This window comes from Pipistrellus kuhlii, unplaced genomic scaffold (assembly GCF_014108245.1).
Source record: "Pipistrellus kuhlii isolate mPipKuh1 unplaced genomic scaffold, mPipKuh1.p scaffold_m20_p_1, whole genome shotgun sequence".
NCBI classification, from domain to species: domain Eukaryota; kingdom Metazoa; phylum Chordata; class Mammalia; order Chiroptera; family Vespertilionidae; genus Pipistrellus; species Pipistrellus kuhlii.
This window is the reverse complement of record NW_023425404.1, coordinates 112,590,166-112,606,319: the sequence shown is the minus strand read 5'-3', so window position 1 is coordinate 112,606,319 and position 16,154 is coordinate 112,590,166. Positions and strand designations below refer to the sequence as shown.

General features: G+C 39.9%; 1 protein-coding gene across 1 annotated transcript in view; it reads left to right on the top strand.

Annotated features, from left to right (window-relative positions):
- CUNH10orf67 (chromosome unknown C10orf67 homolog) overlaps window positions 1-16,154 on the top strand; it is a 107,680-nt gene that overhangs the window by 39,401 nt on the left and 52,125 nt on the right. The window contains exons 6-8 of the mRNA XM_045587761.1: window positions 7,486-7,618; window positions 8,727-8,785; window positions 13,864-13,929. Coding sequence (XP_045443717.1) covers window positions 7,486-7,618; window positions 8,727-8,785; window positions 13,864-13,929 — 258 coding nt within the window. The remainder of the gene's footprint in view (window positions 1-7,485; window positions 7,619-8,726; window positions 8,786-13,863; window positions 13,930-16,154) is intronic.

The window sequence follows — 16,154 nt, the reverse complement described above, 5'->3', positions numbered from 1 at the left end:
CTGCTATACAAAAGCTTTTTAGCTTGATATAGTACTGTTGTTTATTTTTTCTTTTGTTTTTCTTGCCTAAGGAAATATATCTGCAAAAATATTGCTACTAGAAATTTCTGAGATTTTACTGCCTCTGGCTTCTTCTAGATTTTTATGGTTTTGTGACTTACATTTCACTCTTTAGTCCAATTTGAGTTTATTCTTATGTATGTTATAAGTTGGTGGTCTAGTTTCATTTTTTTTTTTTTGCATGTATTTGTCTGATTTTTCCAATACCATTTATTGAAGAGACTGAGATTCCACCAAGAATTACTAAACCTAATAAATGAATTTGGCAAAGTAGTAAGATATAAAGTTAATATTCAGAAATTGGGAGGAGTAAGCTGGGAGAGATCAATAGCAGAAAAGGAGATATATGTAATACTTTCAACAATAAAGAATTAAAAAAAAATCAGTGGCATTTTTATACATCAATAATAAACTATTACAGAGAGAAATTAAGAAAACAATCTCATTTACTATTGCAACAACAACAACAAAAATGGTACCTCCGAATAAATTTAGCCAAGGAGGTAAAAGATCTGTACTTGGAAAATTATAAGATACTGAAGAAAGAAATTGAGAAAGATACAAATAAGTTGAAGCATATACCATATTCATGGATAGGAAAAATTAACACCATTAAAATTTCCAGACTATCTAACAAAATCTACAAATTTAACACAATTGCTATTAAAATACCAATGGCACAGCTCACAGATCTAGAACAAATATTTCAAAAATTTATACAGAACAGCAAAAACCCCCAAATTGCCTCAGTAGTCTTGAGAAAGAAAAACAAAGTTGGAGGTATCACACTACCTGATAATCAAACTATACTACAAAGCCATAGTACTCAAAACAACATGGTACTGGCATAACAACAGACATATAGATCAATGGAACAGAATATAGAACAGAGGAATAAACCCATGCTTTTTTGGTCAATTAATATTTGACAAGGGAGGCAGGAACATGGAGTGGGGTAAACTGGTATCTCTTCTTATCTCACAGATCAGTTTACAAATGAAGCAGAGGCAGGTGGTTAAGTAACTTCCCACTAGACATACAGATAGTAAATGGTAAGGATGGCGTATGAGCCTGAGGTCCAGCTGAATACTCAGCCTACAGAAGGAATTGGAGCTCTGTGCTCTACAGTAAGGATTAAAGGTTGTTTTATATATACATATATCTCTCTATATAAAAGCCTATACAAATTGTCCCTTCGGGAGTTCGACTGGGAGACCGATCCCTCACTATGACATCTGCTGACCACCACGGAATGAAGGAAGGCCCCAGCCGGCACCTGAAAAGACCCAAACAGCCCTGACCTGCCAGGCCTAGGGACCCTACCCATGCACAAATTTCATGCACGGGGCCTCTAGTATAAACACATACTAGTGTGATTATATTATTACTAGAGGCTTGGTGCAAGAATTTGTGCACAGGTGGGGTCTGGCCATCCAGCCCCACTCTGGGTCGATCAGATCAGGCTGGCCCAAAGGAGGAGATGCAGGAGGTTGGCTGGCCAGCCCCACCCCCGATCAGGGTGGGGGGACCAATCGAGGGCAGGGCCAGCTGGTGGGAGGAGCCACAGGCAGTTGGCAAGTTGGCCCTGCCCCCTGGTCGAACTCCCAGTCAAGGGGACAATTTGCATATTAGCCTTTTATTATATAGGATAATGTATATTTTTATTATAATGTATATTATTATAATTAATATGTCACATGTGTATATACATGTAAATATTAACACAATGATAAAAATATGAGAAGTTACAAATAAAATCACTAGGGAGAAACACTTATGAGCTGGTGGTCCCTTTAGGTATAATCTTAAATTCCACACTTAAAACTTTGAAGTTAGAAGAGACAAGGAATTGAACATGTATCCTTCTAAAGGACTTTCCTTACTAACTGGCTCAGGTTGATGAAGAAATGTTTGCTTTATTTAATCTATTAGAGTTAATGCTCTAAAACGAAAATAAAAATGAAAGTCTTCTAGGTAACGCAGTGTTGTTAATTAACACAGATCAAATAAAATTGAATATTAAGTCTTTTTACATGTTCTGATGGCCTTGCAGGTGAAGGAAGATCCAGTTTTTGCATTTACTTTTCTGAACCTTTTAATGGGTTTATATTACCCCTATTTTTTAGGTAAAATTATTCAATATAAAAGGCTAAAAAAAAAATGTTTGGGTTTTGGCTTTTAGTTTTGCCTTGGCCAAAGAAATGCAGCATCAATTAGCAAGGCCATTTTGTTTCATTTATTTTCCACTTGTGAACTGGAAAGTGATACCTGCCTGGCTAAGAGACAGTTATGAGAAGGTTGTAATAATTAATATCCTGTTGTACTGGATATGAATTGCTTTGAGTTCTTTGAACAAAGATAAGCCCATGAATTCTAGTTATCATTATTAGGAAGCTCTAAGTTTGTATGTCCTTTTGTTTGACCTTTCTTGAAATGCACTGAACAGGCTTCTGGACTGTTGATAAGGTCCCAACTTGCTAATTGAACTCATTCCACTAAAACATGAGGTCTAACTGGGAGTGTTTGCATCTCTGAGTGTTGTCAGCTGGTTGCCTGGTGTGTCTGGATGTCCTGGACAAGGATGGACAAGGATGGAGGTGGCTTTGTGAGCGCAGGAGGTGGGAGTTTCCACCCTGCTGCCCTATAAGCAGGGTGTTCTTTGGCTCAGGTTGGCATCCCCAGGACCTGGCTAATCTTCTGCAGTTTTCCCTCAAGGAGGCCACATCCATTTTCAGGTAAACAGCCTAAGATTTGAGGAAGATGAGATAAATCTGATTAACGGGGTCCATACATTTCTCCCAGCTTCACCAGGACTAGTGTGCATTTCAAGAACACAGAATAAATGCCATTAAAAAATCACATACTATGGAACATAACTCTCTGGAAAAATACTTTTCAAGTAATCCTCTAAAAACTACATTTCCTAAAACTCCACGCCACTTAAATTCTGGATGATACATCTTTTTATTTAAAATTTCATCTTATACACCTGCTCCCTCTAGTGGTATAAAAAAGTTTGAGTTGCCAAGGATCTGAAAATAGATTTGGAAAACAGAATTAAGAGAAACAATTAGAAAGTTCCAAAGTGGCAATGGAAATATCTTGGGGGGCGGGGGGGACGACTTGAAACAAAGAAATTGAATAAACAGTGGGAAAACATTCTAATTAATTCTTACTGATAGTCAAATCACATAGATAGCTTGCTTTACAGTTAATAAGTAGTCCTAATCTCTCTCCAGGGATGTTTTTGAGAGACATCTATCCAAAAATGTAGTATTAGGACCTTAGAAGAGTGAAAAATGAAAGTTTAATAAACAGTTTTACATATATATATATATATATATATATATATATATATATATATATATATATATAATGAAAATTAGAAAAGGAAGCTCTTCAAGTTACAGAAGCCTCTTTTCTCCAGGTCACACGTCCTTAATGTTGAATTTTCCTGAGAACAACTTCACTCAAGAACTGAGCTTCTTTTCAGGTTTAGTTCTGTAGGAAACCATTGTGACAACTGCATGCCTTTGGTGTTACCAGGTTGCCAAGCTGTACATTGATAAATCCCCTTGAAAACTACAGCAGGCCAGTTTGTCAAAGTATTTGTGCAGGTGCATGGATATGTGTGCATGCGCACATATGTTTTAAAAAATATATTTTTATTAAAAACTGTGGTACATTAACACAATGGAATACTATGCTGCTGTAAAAAAAAAAAAAAAAAGAATGAACTCCTACCATTTGCAACAGCATGAATGGAGCTAGAGAGCATTATGCTAAGTGAAATAAGCCAATCAAAGAAAGATAAATACCACACGATCTCATTCATTTGTGGATTATTCATTTGTGGATTATAATGAACAACATAAACTGATGAACAAAAACAGATCCAGAGACAGAAAAGCATCGATCAGATGCTCAAACCTCAGAGGGAAGGTAAGGGAGGGTGGGGGTAAGGAGGAGAGATCAACCAAAGGAATTATATGCATGCATATAAGCCTAACCAGTGGATGCAGACAACAGGGGAAGAGGGTGAGGCTGAGGGCAGGATTAGGGAGGGGGGGGGGGGCAATGGGAGGATATGGACACATATGTAATACCTTAATCAATAACAAAAATATTTTTTTATTGATTTCAGAGAGGAAGAGAGAGGTAGAGAGATAGAAACATCAATGATGAGAGAGAATGATTGATCGGCTGCACCTGCACACCCCCCACTAGGGATGGAACCCGCAACCCGGGCATATGGACTGACTGAGAATTTAACCCTGACTTCCTAGTTCATAGGTCGTTGCTCAACCACTGAGCCACCCCAGCCCAGCCACATATGTGTTTTAATTGCAATTGAGTTTCCTTTTTTTTCTCTTATTCTAACACATATGAGCTGTGCAACCACCACTCAGGCACCACCACCACCACCCTGACTCCCGTAGGTGAACATAACTGCTTGTTGCTGACAGTTCTGAAACAGCTGTCACTCAAGAGTGGCAGCTCAGCAGGGCCTCGCTGCCCCAGCATGCCACTTTCCGGCTGTCACTCACCGGGAAAGCACCTGCTTTGCTCTGTGGCTGTCATGCAGCCTGGGCGTGCATCAGAGCGTACTCCACCCCCAGCACAAATTGAGATGTCCAGGTAGTGTATATGGATCCTGCAGAATCGAGGCACCAACATGGCAAAAGGGAGATTGCTGCGAAGGTACAGGCGGTGCTCTAAACAGCGCTTCCCAGACTTCATTGTGCATATGGATCGCCTGCAGCAATTGTTAGCATACAGCTTCCAATAGTCGGGCTGGGCTGGGGCCTGAGATTCTGCATTTCCAATAAGCTCTCGGATAATGTTTCAGCTCCTGGTCCATGGACTACACTCTGAGTAGCAAGGCACTAGAGTATACCAGTTTTCAGAAACTATTCTTTCAGAAAATAGTTTGGAATTAAAAAACCTGGGAACAGTGAATCTGCACATCTTGCGACTGTTTACAAGCAAAATAGTGCATAAGCCACCACCAGAAGTCCTGCTTTTCACATGATAGGAACATTTTAAATTGGCGAGTTCCTGTATAAACTTAAAATTTCAGGATGGTCATGAGTCACAATTTCTCATCTATTACCATATGGCTTTAAATTAGCAACATCTAGTTAACCACCTTTTAATGATCTTCCTAACCCTGGTTTATTAATGGAGTATATTTTAAATAAGTCTCATGGTTTAAGAAACCAAAACTAGTGGTGTGGGCAGATGGTAGAAGGAACACCATCACAAAACCTGCCACTCAGTGTAACAGATGAGCGGTGCAGCCCAGAACTATCCCTTTGTTCATTTTGCTAATGAGTGTCCTCATTGCTGTGAGAGTCTGAATAGTTAATTACTTGCAGTTCCTACAGCTAACAGATGGTGGGGACAGAGCTAAAGGTGAACCTTCTAAGAACAGGAGCTGTGGATGGCCATGTGGAGAAAACAAGTCTGAGTTAAATGTGTTTCCTACTTTTAAACAAGATTTTTTAGAAAATGAATTTAGTTATTAGCTGCTACTAGTTACAAATTTTAGATGTCACCTGATTAATTCAAATAGTTCTTGTTTATTTAAAGGTAGCGGCACTCGTAATCCACTGTGGATGTTCATATTTTGTCACTGTATGCGTAAACCTAGCAAGGCAAATATTGTTTGTTATTTAAATGCCTTTTCAGTCAAATAAATAAATAATAAATAAGTAAATAAATGCCTTTTTAGCCTATAAATACATTCTGTAATCATTTCAAATTTAACCCTGTGGGACAAGACATTAATAACTGGATTTCTTAGCTAATAAAACATAGTAACTATTAGATATGTTAATTAAGAATTAATTGAGCTCAAATAATTTAAATGAAATGGTGACTCAAACTCATGAAAATTTGTAAGTGTGCTTAGGGAAAAAGTTAACATTATTTTAAATATTAACTCTGACCTAACTACTTTACTAAGTCGCTTGATTTTTAAGAAATTATTGTTATGCAAAACATTATATCCACTTATTCTTCTTTTAGGCCATTATGATCACAGAGGAAAATATTTTTTGAAACTATTTTAATAATTTACTTCCAGATATCTCTAAAGCCAAGTCAAAATACAATTGCAAAAGGAAAGCAGCACATTGGAAGGGATGATTTTGGTTTTGAGGGGAAACTTTATTCTTGTGTATCTGCAACCATGACATTGCTACGGAAAGATAGGTTAGGATTCATCTAAAGATTACTTTAAAGTTCAAAAGTCTTTCTAGTGTCTATCAATTTTGAAGCAAAGCATACAGGAACTTCTGTCTCTTTTAGCCTGATATAATGACCTTTAAGCATACTCTTTAACATTTTGAGATGGCACAATCAGTTTAATGTTTTACCACCGTGAAGCATAAAGTTCTGCACCAACTTCCCCAATCCATCCCATCTTAATTTTTAAAATAACGTGTGGCAGTAAAATGTAATAGACACAATCCACAGTGGATTACGAGTATGTTCAGATGTTTCCAGTAGCTTTGAAACAGACACGAAGAAGAAGAAAAGAAGAGTCGCTGTCCCAATAAGCTTCTATTGCGTAAGAAAAAGACTCTCCCACAATGGACGTGGCAAGATTTAAACAAAAGGCTCACATAATAAAAATGTAAATGAGTTTGCTTTGCTAAAACTATAACTTTAAAGTCTTTTGTTGTACATTATCCTGAAACCTTCTTACAAGGTAATCACTGTTTGCATAGAGATTTAAACCGAGGTCTACAATAGCATTAACCGCCTGCACAGCCCCAGTGTGACAGGCATGCAAAGCCACGTTAATGTTCAGAATATGAATTGCCTCTGGGTGGCTCCTCCACCAAGCAGAGAACCAACTGTGTGGATATCCGAGAGCCTGATGGACGCCATGCGGCTCCCAGCCTGAAAACGTCACCGCTTTGACATGTGATGTGCTCCTCATGACACTGGCGGCACTGACACTGGGAAACGCCACAAAGGCAGCGAGCCCCCTCCTCCTCGGTGCACGTTGCCACCCCCTGCCGCTGCCCGTCCACGGTCCCCCCAGCCTGCCTAGTTACAGGCAGACAGCACTTCAGACACACACAGGGGGAAATGTGGGTGAGGGGCCCCAGCTGCCTCCCCGGACATAGCCTCCGTAATGAATTGACCTGAATGATGAGGGCACACAAACAGTATGATATGCATTATTCCTGTCAATAAAATGTCCCCATGTGCCGTGGTCTTTGTACAGAATGTACTGCAGCCTTTCTTCCAGCAAGCTCTATTTAATCCCCTTCCTTTTTTGCTATTCATATTGTAAGTGTGTAATAGAATTCAGAAAATTATATGATAGCCCTTCTGTATCTGTCTTGTCTTGTGTTGCATATTTAAATTCTTGGCTCCCTGCTTAGAAATGTGGACTTGCCCATCTTTCAGGAAGCTTTGGTATTAGAGGCCGGCCCTGAAAAGGAATGTTTGGAGTCCAAAGTGGAAAATGAGAGGCTGCTTCAAGTCATTGCAGATCTCGAAGAAGCAGCCCAACTCAGTCAAAAAGAAAATGCATTATTAGGTAATATTTTAAAGTCATTTTGGAGGGAAATCTATATATTGGGCACTTTGTAAAATTCATAGCTATGTTTGTCTTTTCCAAACACACATTTGTCTGGTTGGTTACATTTTAAAGATAGCCATCTTCGATTTTCATTTAAAATGGCATTTCTTGCTTGGGACAGGGAATATACGTAAGTATTATAAGTATACTCCTGAGCCATATCATTTTAACTCAGGGGTTTTATAAGTTTTTCCTTTCAAGCCAAGCATTGACCTTGGGGGGGGGGGGGGAGTGCTAATCCATGCCCTATTTTACTTAGAAATATTATAAAACAAACTGTTGCCAATTTCTGTTTCTTAAGCTTAATTAGTTATGTAAAATTTATAACCTTTACCACTTGTAAATGCATATTGAGATATGGTTTGTGGAGAAACAGGGTTAGCCCTTGAGTAACATATGCTCTGACTTACTACTTAATTATCTTCAATTTTTGGTACAGATTTTAAGTACAAACATTCATTTGTATTCCCCTTTTTTACATACCGTAAACATTGGTAAGAGTTTCATTTTAATCTCCAAAGTTATATTGCCGTAACTATTTTTTTCACTTACTGTTATCTTTGTATTCATGTTCATTATGTAATGTTGCTCTTAATCTGCAGTATGAAGGGTAACAAGTAAGCAATCAGGAATTCACAAAATACTGACAACATCATTTCTCTTACACTGTCCCTTGAATATGCAGTTTGGCTTTTCTCCTGATGTGGTATAATGGTGCCCTTTCAGGGTTTGGTAGTTCTGACCGAGTCAGAAAGTGCCACCTGCTGAAGACCTTGTATGGGCTGTGCTTCACAGCAGAGTGTCCATTGCGAGTATTGATGCAAAGCTTTCAGCCCTTGGCCACACTTGGGTCTTGAACTTAGTTCTTAATCCCTATCTGACCAGCCTTCTTAACAGCAGGAAGAAGGCTGTGAATGTCAAGGGCAGTTGTGAAGGTCACAGTCCTGCTAGGACTTGCGCCCACTATGCCTGCCAGTGGTGCACAGCCTGCCTGGAAGCAGGAAGCTTGAATGCAGGGCATAAACTCGTAATTTCATGGTTGGTCTCTCTCCCCTTTTGTTTATAGAAGAAGAAGTTATGAATCTGAAAGAGATGGCAGAAAAGGATCGTAGCACCATTCAAAGGGTACTGTAACTTTTTCACATTGATGAATGACTCTTTTAAATTAAAATATCAGCCCAATTGGTGAAATAACGCTGTGCCCCGCTTGTCCTGTGATGCCAGGTCCACTTCTCATTATTTGGGTAAGGTCTTAGCGATGCATAAGGATTCTGTCTTGGAATTGAATTAATGTATAGGTACTTCTTTTATCTGAGATAACGAAGAGCCTCTCTTGTTGATTGTAAGGAATTGAAAACTTACATGACAGGGAGGGCAGAGGTGTGTCTGTGGAAAAACTTTAGAGTGAGCAGGCGTATTCTCAGGTCAGATGGTGGTTTATGTTCATTTTTCTGTACGAGAATTAACTGGGCTTATGTTACCCAGGAAATTTGCATTGGAACAGGGAACTTTTTGGTGTCACAAAGATCAAGATTTCCTAGTGCATTCAATGCAGCAGGACCCGGGTCAGGGGCTCTGCTCAGGGCTTTCTTAGCCCAATTACCGCCCCTACTGCAGCTCCCGAAACACCTTTCTGTGAGGTCCGTCCTCCCTGTGGTTCCATGGCCCCACGCGGGCAGAGACTGTGGGCGCTCATCGCTGGCACAGTCCCGGTGCTGAGCACAGCGCATGGCACACTTACAAATACTCCTGGGGCCATTCATTCATAGAGTGAGAATGTACTTAGAATCCATACAATTTACAGAATTTACAGGTGAAAAGCGGGTTTACCTCCCTGAATTATTCTAAATAAACATACCTGCTTTCTATGAACCAAATCAAGCATCAGTTTCTAATTAAAAATTAATTAAAATTAGATAAAGTTAAAACTCAGTTCTTCAATCACATTAACCCCATTTCCAGGGCTCATGGGCCTACATTTATTTATTTTAAAAAATATATATTTTATTGATTTTTTACAGAGAGGAAGAGAGAGGGATAGAGAGTTAGAAACATCGATGAGAGAGAAACATCGATCAGCTGCCTCCTGCACACCTCCTACTGGGGATGTGCCCCAAACAAAGGTACATGCCCTTGACCGGAATTGAACCCGGGACCTTTCCGTCCGCAGACCGACACTCTATCCACTGAGCCAAACCGGTGCCGGCACATGGGCCCCCATTTAGATTCAGATTTCAATCTGATTTTGTGGTTTATGGTATTCTTATGTTTTAGGTTCAATTACTTCAAAGAACTCTATTTTAAAGACCTGGCTGCCCTGACAGGTCAGATTTGGGAGTTGTTTTCTCTGATAACTGAATGTGTCAGGCCTTTTCACACAGTGCTTTCCTGTTCTTGTGCTTCACTGGTGAAATCCCCTTCTTACAGAGAGAGCAGACACAGACCACTCTAATCTTAGCATCAGGCTCGGAGAATAAAATCTCAGCTTGCCACTGTCCCCTAAGAACCTGCAAGGGAACCATCCCAGGTCATTTAAATGTTCCCCAAAGCTGTTCCGTCCGCCTGTCCCGTAGAGATAGGGACTGTACTAGAAGTCTGCATGTGGAGAAGGGATGCCTGGGAGGTTGTAGGAAGGGTTTGCAAACAGCTCCACAGCCATCTCACTCTCTTTTACTTGAGCTGGATTTTCCAGGAGGTAAGAGGGTAGAAGAACTGGGTACAGAGTGTGATTACATCACAGGTGAGAGGAGTTTGTGGGCCTGTCTGTGATTCGCCTGGGCTAGGTATGAGGTGGGAATCTGGTGAGAATTTGTGTTGGGGCAGGAAGAGGGGAAACTGGAGTGTGGGGGAGAGATACGCAGGGAATGGAAAAATGGGAAAAACTGGACAAGTCACATGACCCCTTTTTCATCACGGTTGCAGCTAAATGCAAGTTGAAAATGGATGTTGGGAGGCTGACCTCTTACCATCTGTCTGAGCAAAAAATGATCAATGATGTAGCTTCTCTGTTTTGGTTCCAATACTCTAATAACAGCTGGAGCTGTGTTCCAGCTATGGCCACAATAAGGACTGCATTCTGGGAGGGAGACAGACCAGCAGTCACGGCCCAGGGTGTGATCAGCTTCAGGAGGCAGGCGGCACAGAGTGCTGAGTGGGCACTCCCAGCCTGAGGAGGAAGGGCCAGGGAAGGTTGGGGGAAGGGCACTGACTCCTGAAAGAGAGGTTAGAATTCCAGGGGGAGAAGGGAGAGAAGCAGGCGGGGCAACAGAGACTGCAGCAGGAAAGCCTTATTGCAGGAATCTTCCTGCAAGGGGCCTTTAGTCTTTAAATAATGTCAATGGAAAGGAGAAGGAGGGTAAAAATACAATAAACAGGAGATCATTGATGAGGAGAGATCAAGGGGTTAGGCAGGATTGGGGTTAATGTCTTTGATGTTGGCTGGTAATTGATACCCACTGGAAACTTGATGGCTAAGTTATGAAGACTCAACACAATCTTTGCCTTCCATCCTTCTCCTTCTTTTATTTTCTCTAAATCTGCTGTCAACCCCCACATCTTCAACTGCACCTCTCACCTCCCTCCTGAGCCGCTCATCGAGCCAGTCCCCAGTGTTCTCCAGCTCTGTCTGGGGACCGCCCTGTGCTACTGGAGACAACCGGATCCTTGCCTTTGGGCGACATTACAAATAGATGAGGCTTTAATCCAGAGTAGCTGCACCCTTCCTCTGTCTGTCATTTCACATGGATCTGATTAGTACCCTTTCTTACTACCTACCTACTTCAGCTCTTGCAATTTTCACCACTTTTCTCAATTCCAGTTAAAAGAAAATCTGCCTCTTCTCCCCTTCCCCACTGCTATTTTTCCTGTTGATCAGGTCACAATGAGATCCTATTGCCTTTAATACTTTCCTATCTTTTTCTTCCTTAAATTTTCTACTGTATGTGATGGGACTATGCCTCACGTCACAGGTGTCTTCTGCAGTAATGCTGTTTGTTGGCTGTTTCCTCCACCTTCCTCCTCCTCCAGCTTGATGATTTCTGCATCTTCTTCAAGACCTTTGTCAGTGGTACTACTCCTGTGAAGTTACAACCTGGAATGACAGGCCTTGTTATAATTACAGTTGCTGTGTTGTGTGGATTTTTATGCTTTTAGACTACCTGAAGGTTGCTGTAACATTTGTCCTTATGTTCTAGAGGGGTTCACATCACTCTTCTACCATACTGGATGCTGCAGGAGAAGGGATCTGCTCTAGCTCATTTTCATACTTCCATAGCCAAATGAAATGTTAGGCATCTAAAGGGTGTTCCCTACATGTTTATTAAATTAGTGGATATATGAATTAATTGAATTGAATGGATATCAAAACCAGTGGTCAGCCTGCACAATGAAGGGTTTCAGGTTCAATCTCAGACTCGGTCCAGGCTCATGGGGGAGGCAACGAATTTATCTTTCACATTAATGTTTCTTGCTTTCTTGCTTTTTTGTTTTTAATATATTTTTATTGATTTCAGAGAGGAAGGGAGAGGGAGAGAGAGATAGGAGCATCAATGATGGGAGAGAATCATTGATTGGCTGCCTTTGCTTGCCCCACACTGGGGATCAAACCCACAATCCGGGCATGTGCTTGGATCCTTAATCAAACCGTGCCCTTCTGGTTCATAGGTTGGTACTCAACCACTGAGCCACACTGGCTGTTTTTAATTGGTATGAAATATGGCTATATATGTCTATAATCATAAAAGCACAATGTGGTAATTAGATCATACATGTGGTAATTAGATCATACATATATGATGATGTGTGATCATACATGTGGTAATTAGATCATACATCCTTCTGAATGTCCTTCCAGATGAAGCCAGGGCTTCGAGGGAAACTTGGGTTCCAGGTGCTGGCAGCCGGGGGAAGAAAGGTCTACTCTTGCATGAATTTTGTGCATTGGGCCTCTACTACACATATATATCACAAAAACTTAAAATAAGAAATGGGTTATAGAAAGAGTAAATGGCTTTTTGACTAATTAAGACTTGCTTTATTATGTATTGATATTACATTTTTGGAGATGAAGAAGGTTGTAACTAAACTGATATTTCCTCTGTATATTTTGCTTGCTTATATAATAGATATCTATACTAATAAAAGGGTAATATGCTAATTAGACTGGGCATCTTCCGGATAACCTTCTGGATGTTCTTCTGAACAAAGCCATGGTGGCAGGGTCAGGCAGAGGTCGTTAGGTTTGATCAGGTCTGTAAGAGGAACTGTTAGGGGGATCAGATAGCAAGGGAGAGCAGTTAGGGGTGATTAGGCAGGCCGGCAGAGGCAGTTAAGTACAATCAGGCAGGCAGGGGAGCAGTTAGGGGCATCAGCAGGCAGAGTGGTTAGGCAGACAGGCAGGTGAGTGGTTAGGCATCAGCAGTCCCAGATTGCATGAGGGATGTCCGACTGACAGTTTAGGCCCAATCCCACAATGATAAGGCCTAAACTGGCAGTTGGACATCCCTGAGTTATACAGGATTGGAGAGAGTGCAGGCCTCCACTGAGGGACTCCCACCTTCCCCAGTGCAGATTTTTGTGCACGGGGCTTCTAGTAATAATTATATGGTAATATGTTATTAGTACATGGTAATCTATAGACATTTAATTTTTTATTGAACTTATAGGGGTTATATTGGTTAATAAAATTATATTAACCAATCTAAATAAAAGTATATAGATTTCAGGTGTACAATTCTATAATACATCATATATATTATGTAGTATGTTCACCACACCAAGTTATATCTCTTCCCATCACCATTTATCCCCCCTTTTACCCTCTTCTGCCTCTCCCACCCCCATTTCCGTCTGGTCATCACCATACTGTTATCTGTCTATGAGGTTGTATTTTTTTTTTTTTCTTAATTCCTTCACCTTTCTCACCCAGGCCTCCTATGCTCTTCTCTCCGACATCTATGAATATGTTTCTATTTTGTTTGTTAGTTTATTTTGTTCATTAGATTCCACATATAAGTGAAATCATATGGTGTTTGTCTTTCTCTGATTGACTTATTTCACTTAGCATTAGACATTTAATTTTTTTCTTTAATTATATTAGGGTCTGTTTTTCTCATATTCAGAAACAAAATATATTTCACTAAATTCTTTTGAGGATTAAATTCAGGTGTTCTGTTTTATAATAAAAATGTAATGTTCTCTTTCAGTTAACTGAGGGTAGAGATAAATTAAAGGCTGACCTTGATGCTGAAAAAGTGTTAGTTCAAGAAATGGTAAGGTGATTTATATTATTTCCTAATAAATTTGAATTCAGGAATTTTATTTAATCATGAAAGTTTTATAAACTGTCTTTGTACCTGTTTATTGTGAACTATTCATTTTCCCTTTATCAATAATTTAAGTGCATGCATAATTATAAACATTTTAAAATGATCATTAGAGTAGTATTATAACAAATACACTTATTATGTAGAAGAGTTTTACATAAGAAATAGTATTATAATTTAAAGTAGGGTATGAAATTTTTGAATTTTATTATGGAGAGCTCAGTGTTTTTAAGAATTTTCTATTTTTAGTTACAAATTGCCCTAAGTGACAACAACAACAAAAGAGAACTCAGCTAGATATTTTGGCATTCTGTGTTAGTTCCATAAGAAAACACTGCCTTTTTATGTTCTTTTAAGAGAACTTTCCAGACGGCTGGTCTTTTATTTTATCAGTTGACTACCCACCCCCAGGTCCCCCCATTCTACCCCCCGCCCAGCTTATGGGGTTGTATTTTGGCTTTCAACGGATCACCACTAGTATGTCTTTGTTATAGTAAACTGACTGTGTTTATTATAATCAAAAATAAAACACAGCTTGACTTGCGTTCTAAATGTGCCTGAAAAGAATATGATACTGTTTAGAAGAGAAAAGGTTGTTCATAGGAAATCCACACCACTTCAGATATTGAAACATTCCCCTTTTTACAGCTTGTCACACTTTGTGCCAAGTCATGACTGTTTTCCTAACTCCGTTTTGTTACTCTCGGCACCATGTGTTTTGGGTTCCTTGTCATAGAAATTAATGCAAAACAATGCTCCCGGACTACAATAAAGCCTTCTATGAAACCAACTTGTGAATGCAGGCAAGGAAAAAAAAAAAAAATGATGGTTAGCTAGTCACAGAAACCATGTGTTAACAAATATGTTATCCTGAACTCTTTACCTTTAAATACCTGCGTATAAAAAGTGGCTTAGTTATTTGCGTATACCAGTACTTGGTGAATCTCTTCTTGCCCCACCCCACCCTCTTCTTTCCAAAGTCCAGGAGTTGCTTCTGAAAACAACTAAACGTGCATGTTGCCATTGAAACGGAAAGTGCCATTGTAGAGTGGGAAGCAGAGGTTATAGTGCCCGTTTGTTAGCAACGTTAGACAAGAAATTAAACTGCTCAATCAGGAAGTTTATGTTTATATTAAGAACAGACCCCATCGTTTTTGAATCACTTTTCCTCTTTATTTGAACTGTATGCCGTTAACCGGTGCTATTCTGCTGCCCACGGGGGAACCAATCACCTTTTATTTCGTTGTTTAGAAGTTTGTTGAGCACCCGCTTGTTGCCAAGCAGCAAGATTTTTTTTTTTTTTTTTTTTTTTATCACAAACCCCACAACTGCACAAGAGCCTCAGTCCCTCAGAACTGGTTTGAGGATCCATGTCTGCAGGGAAGCAGGGAGCTTGCAGTTCTGGTGACCAAGCTTTCCCTGGCACACCGCTGGGCCCAGCAAGGCCACTGTTCCGGCACCCTCACCCCCTCCAGGCGTTCTGTTATTCCCTGGGAGTGAGGCTGGCTCTGTGGCTCCTTGGGCTTCCTTTGTTTCTTGCCAGAGTGCTTCTTTTCCAGAAATGAAGATTTGTGATTGCGCCCAGGTGGAAGAGAGGGAGAAGGTAGAGGGACCAGAGTCAATTTGTAAAACTTAGAAAACCTTCTCACTGAAGGGTTTGGTTCCATGCGTTGCCTGTACAGTTTATTTTCTGGCCTATTAAAAAACCCCATTTAAAAAGTCATAGAGCTGGTAGTGAAAAGGCCTGATCAGTAAGTCTAAGCAATAAAATATGGAGTGATAGTATCCTTAGATTGGCTTTAAGGAAAGCATATGAAAAAATGTTATATTTTTCCTGTAATGCCTACACTTAGTGGCATTCTTTCACTTTTATTTTTAGACGTAATTGTCCTGTAACATTGCAGTTTGGGTGTACAACAAATGATTCAATACATGTATATATTGCAAAATATTACCAGGATGAGTTTAGTTAACATCTATCGCCACACAGTTATAAACTTCATTTCATGATGAGAACTTTTAAGATTTATTCTCTTAGCAGCTTTAAATATATAATGCACTGTCGTTAACTGTAATCACCATGCTGTACATCACACCCCCAGCACTGAAGCGCTGAAGTTGTTTCATAACTGATGTTTGTCCCTGTTGGCCGCCCTCACCATTTCGCCTCT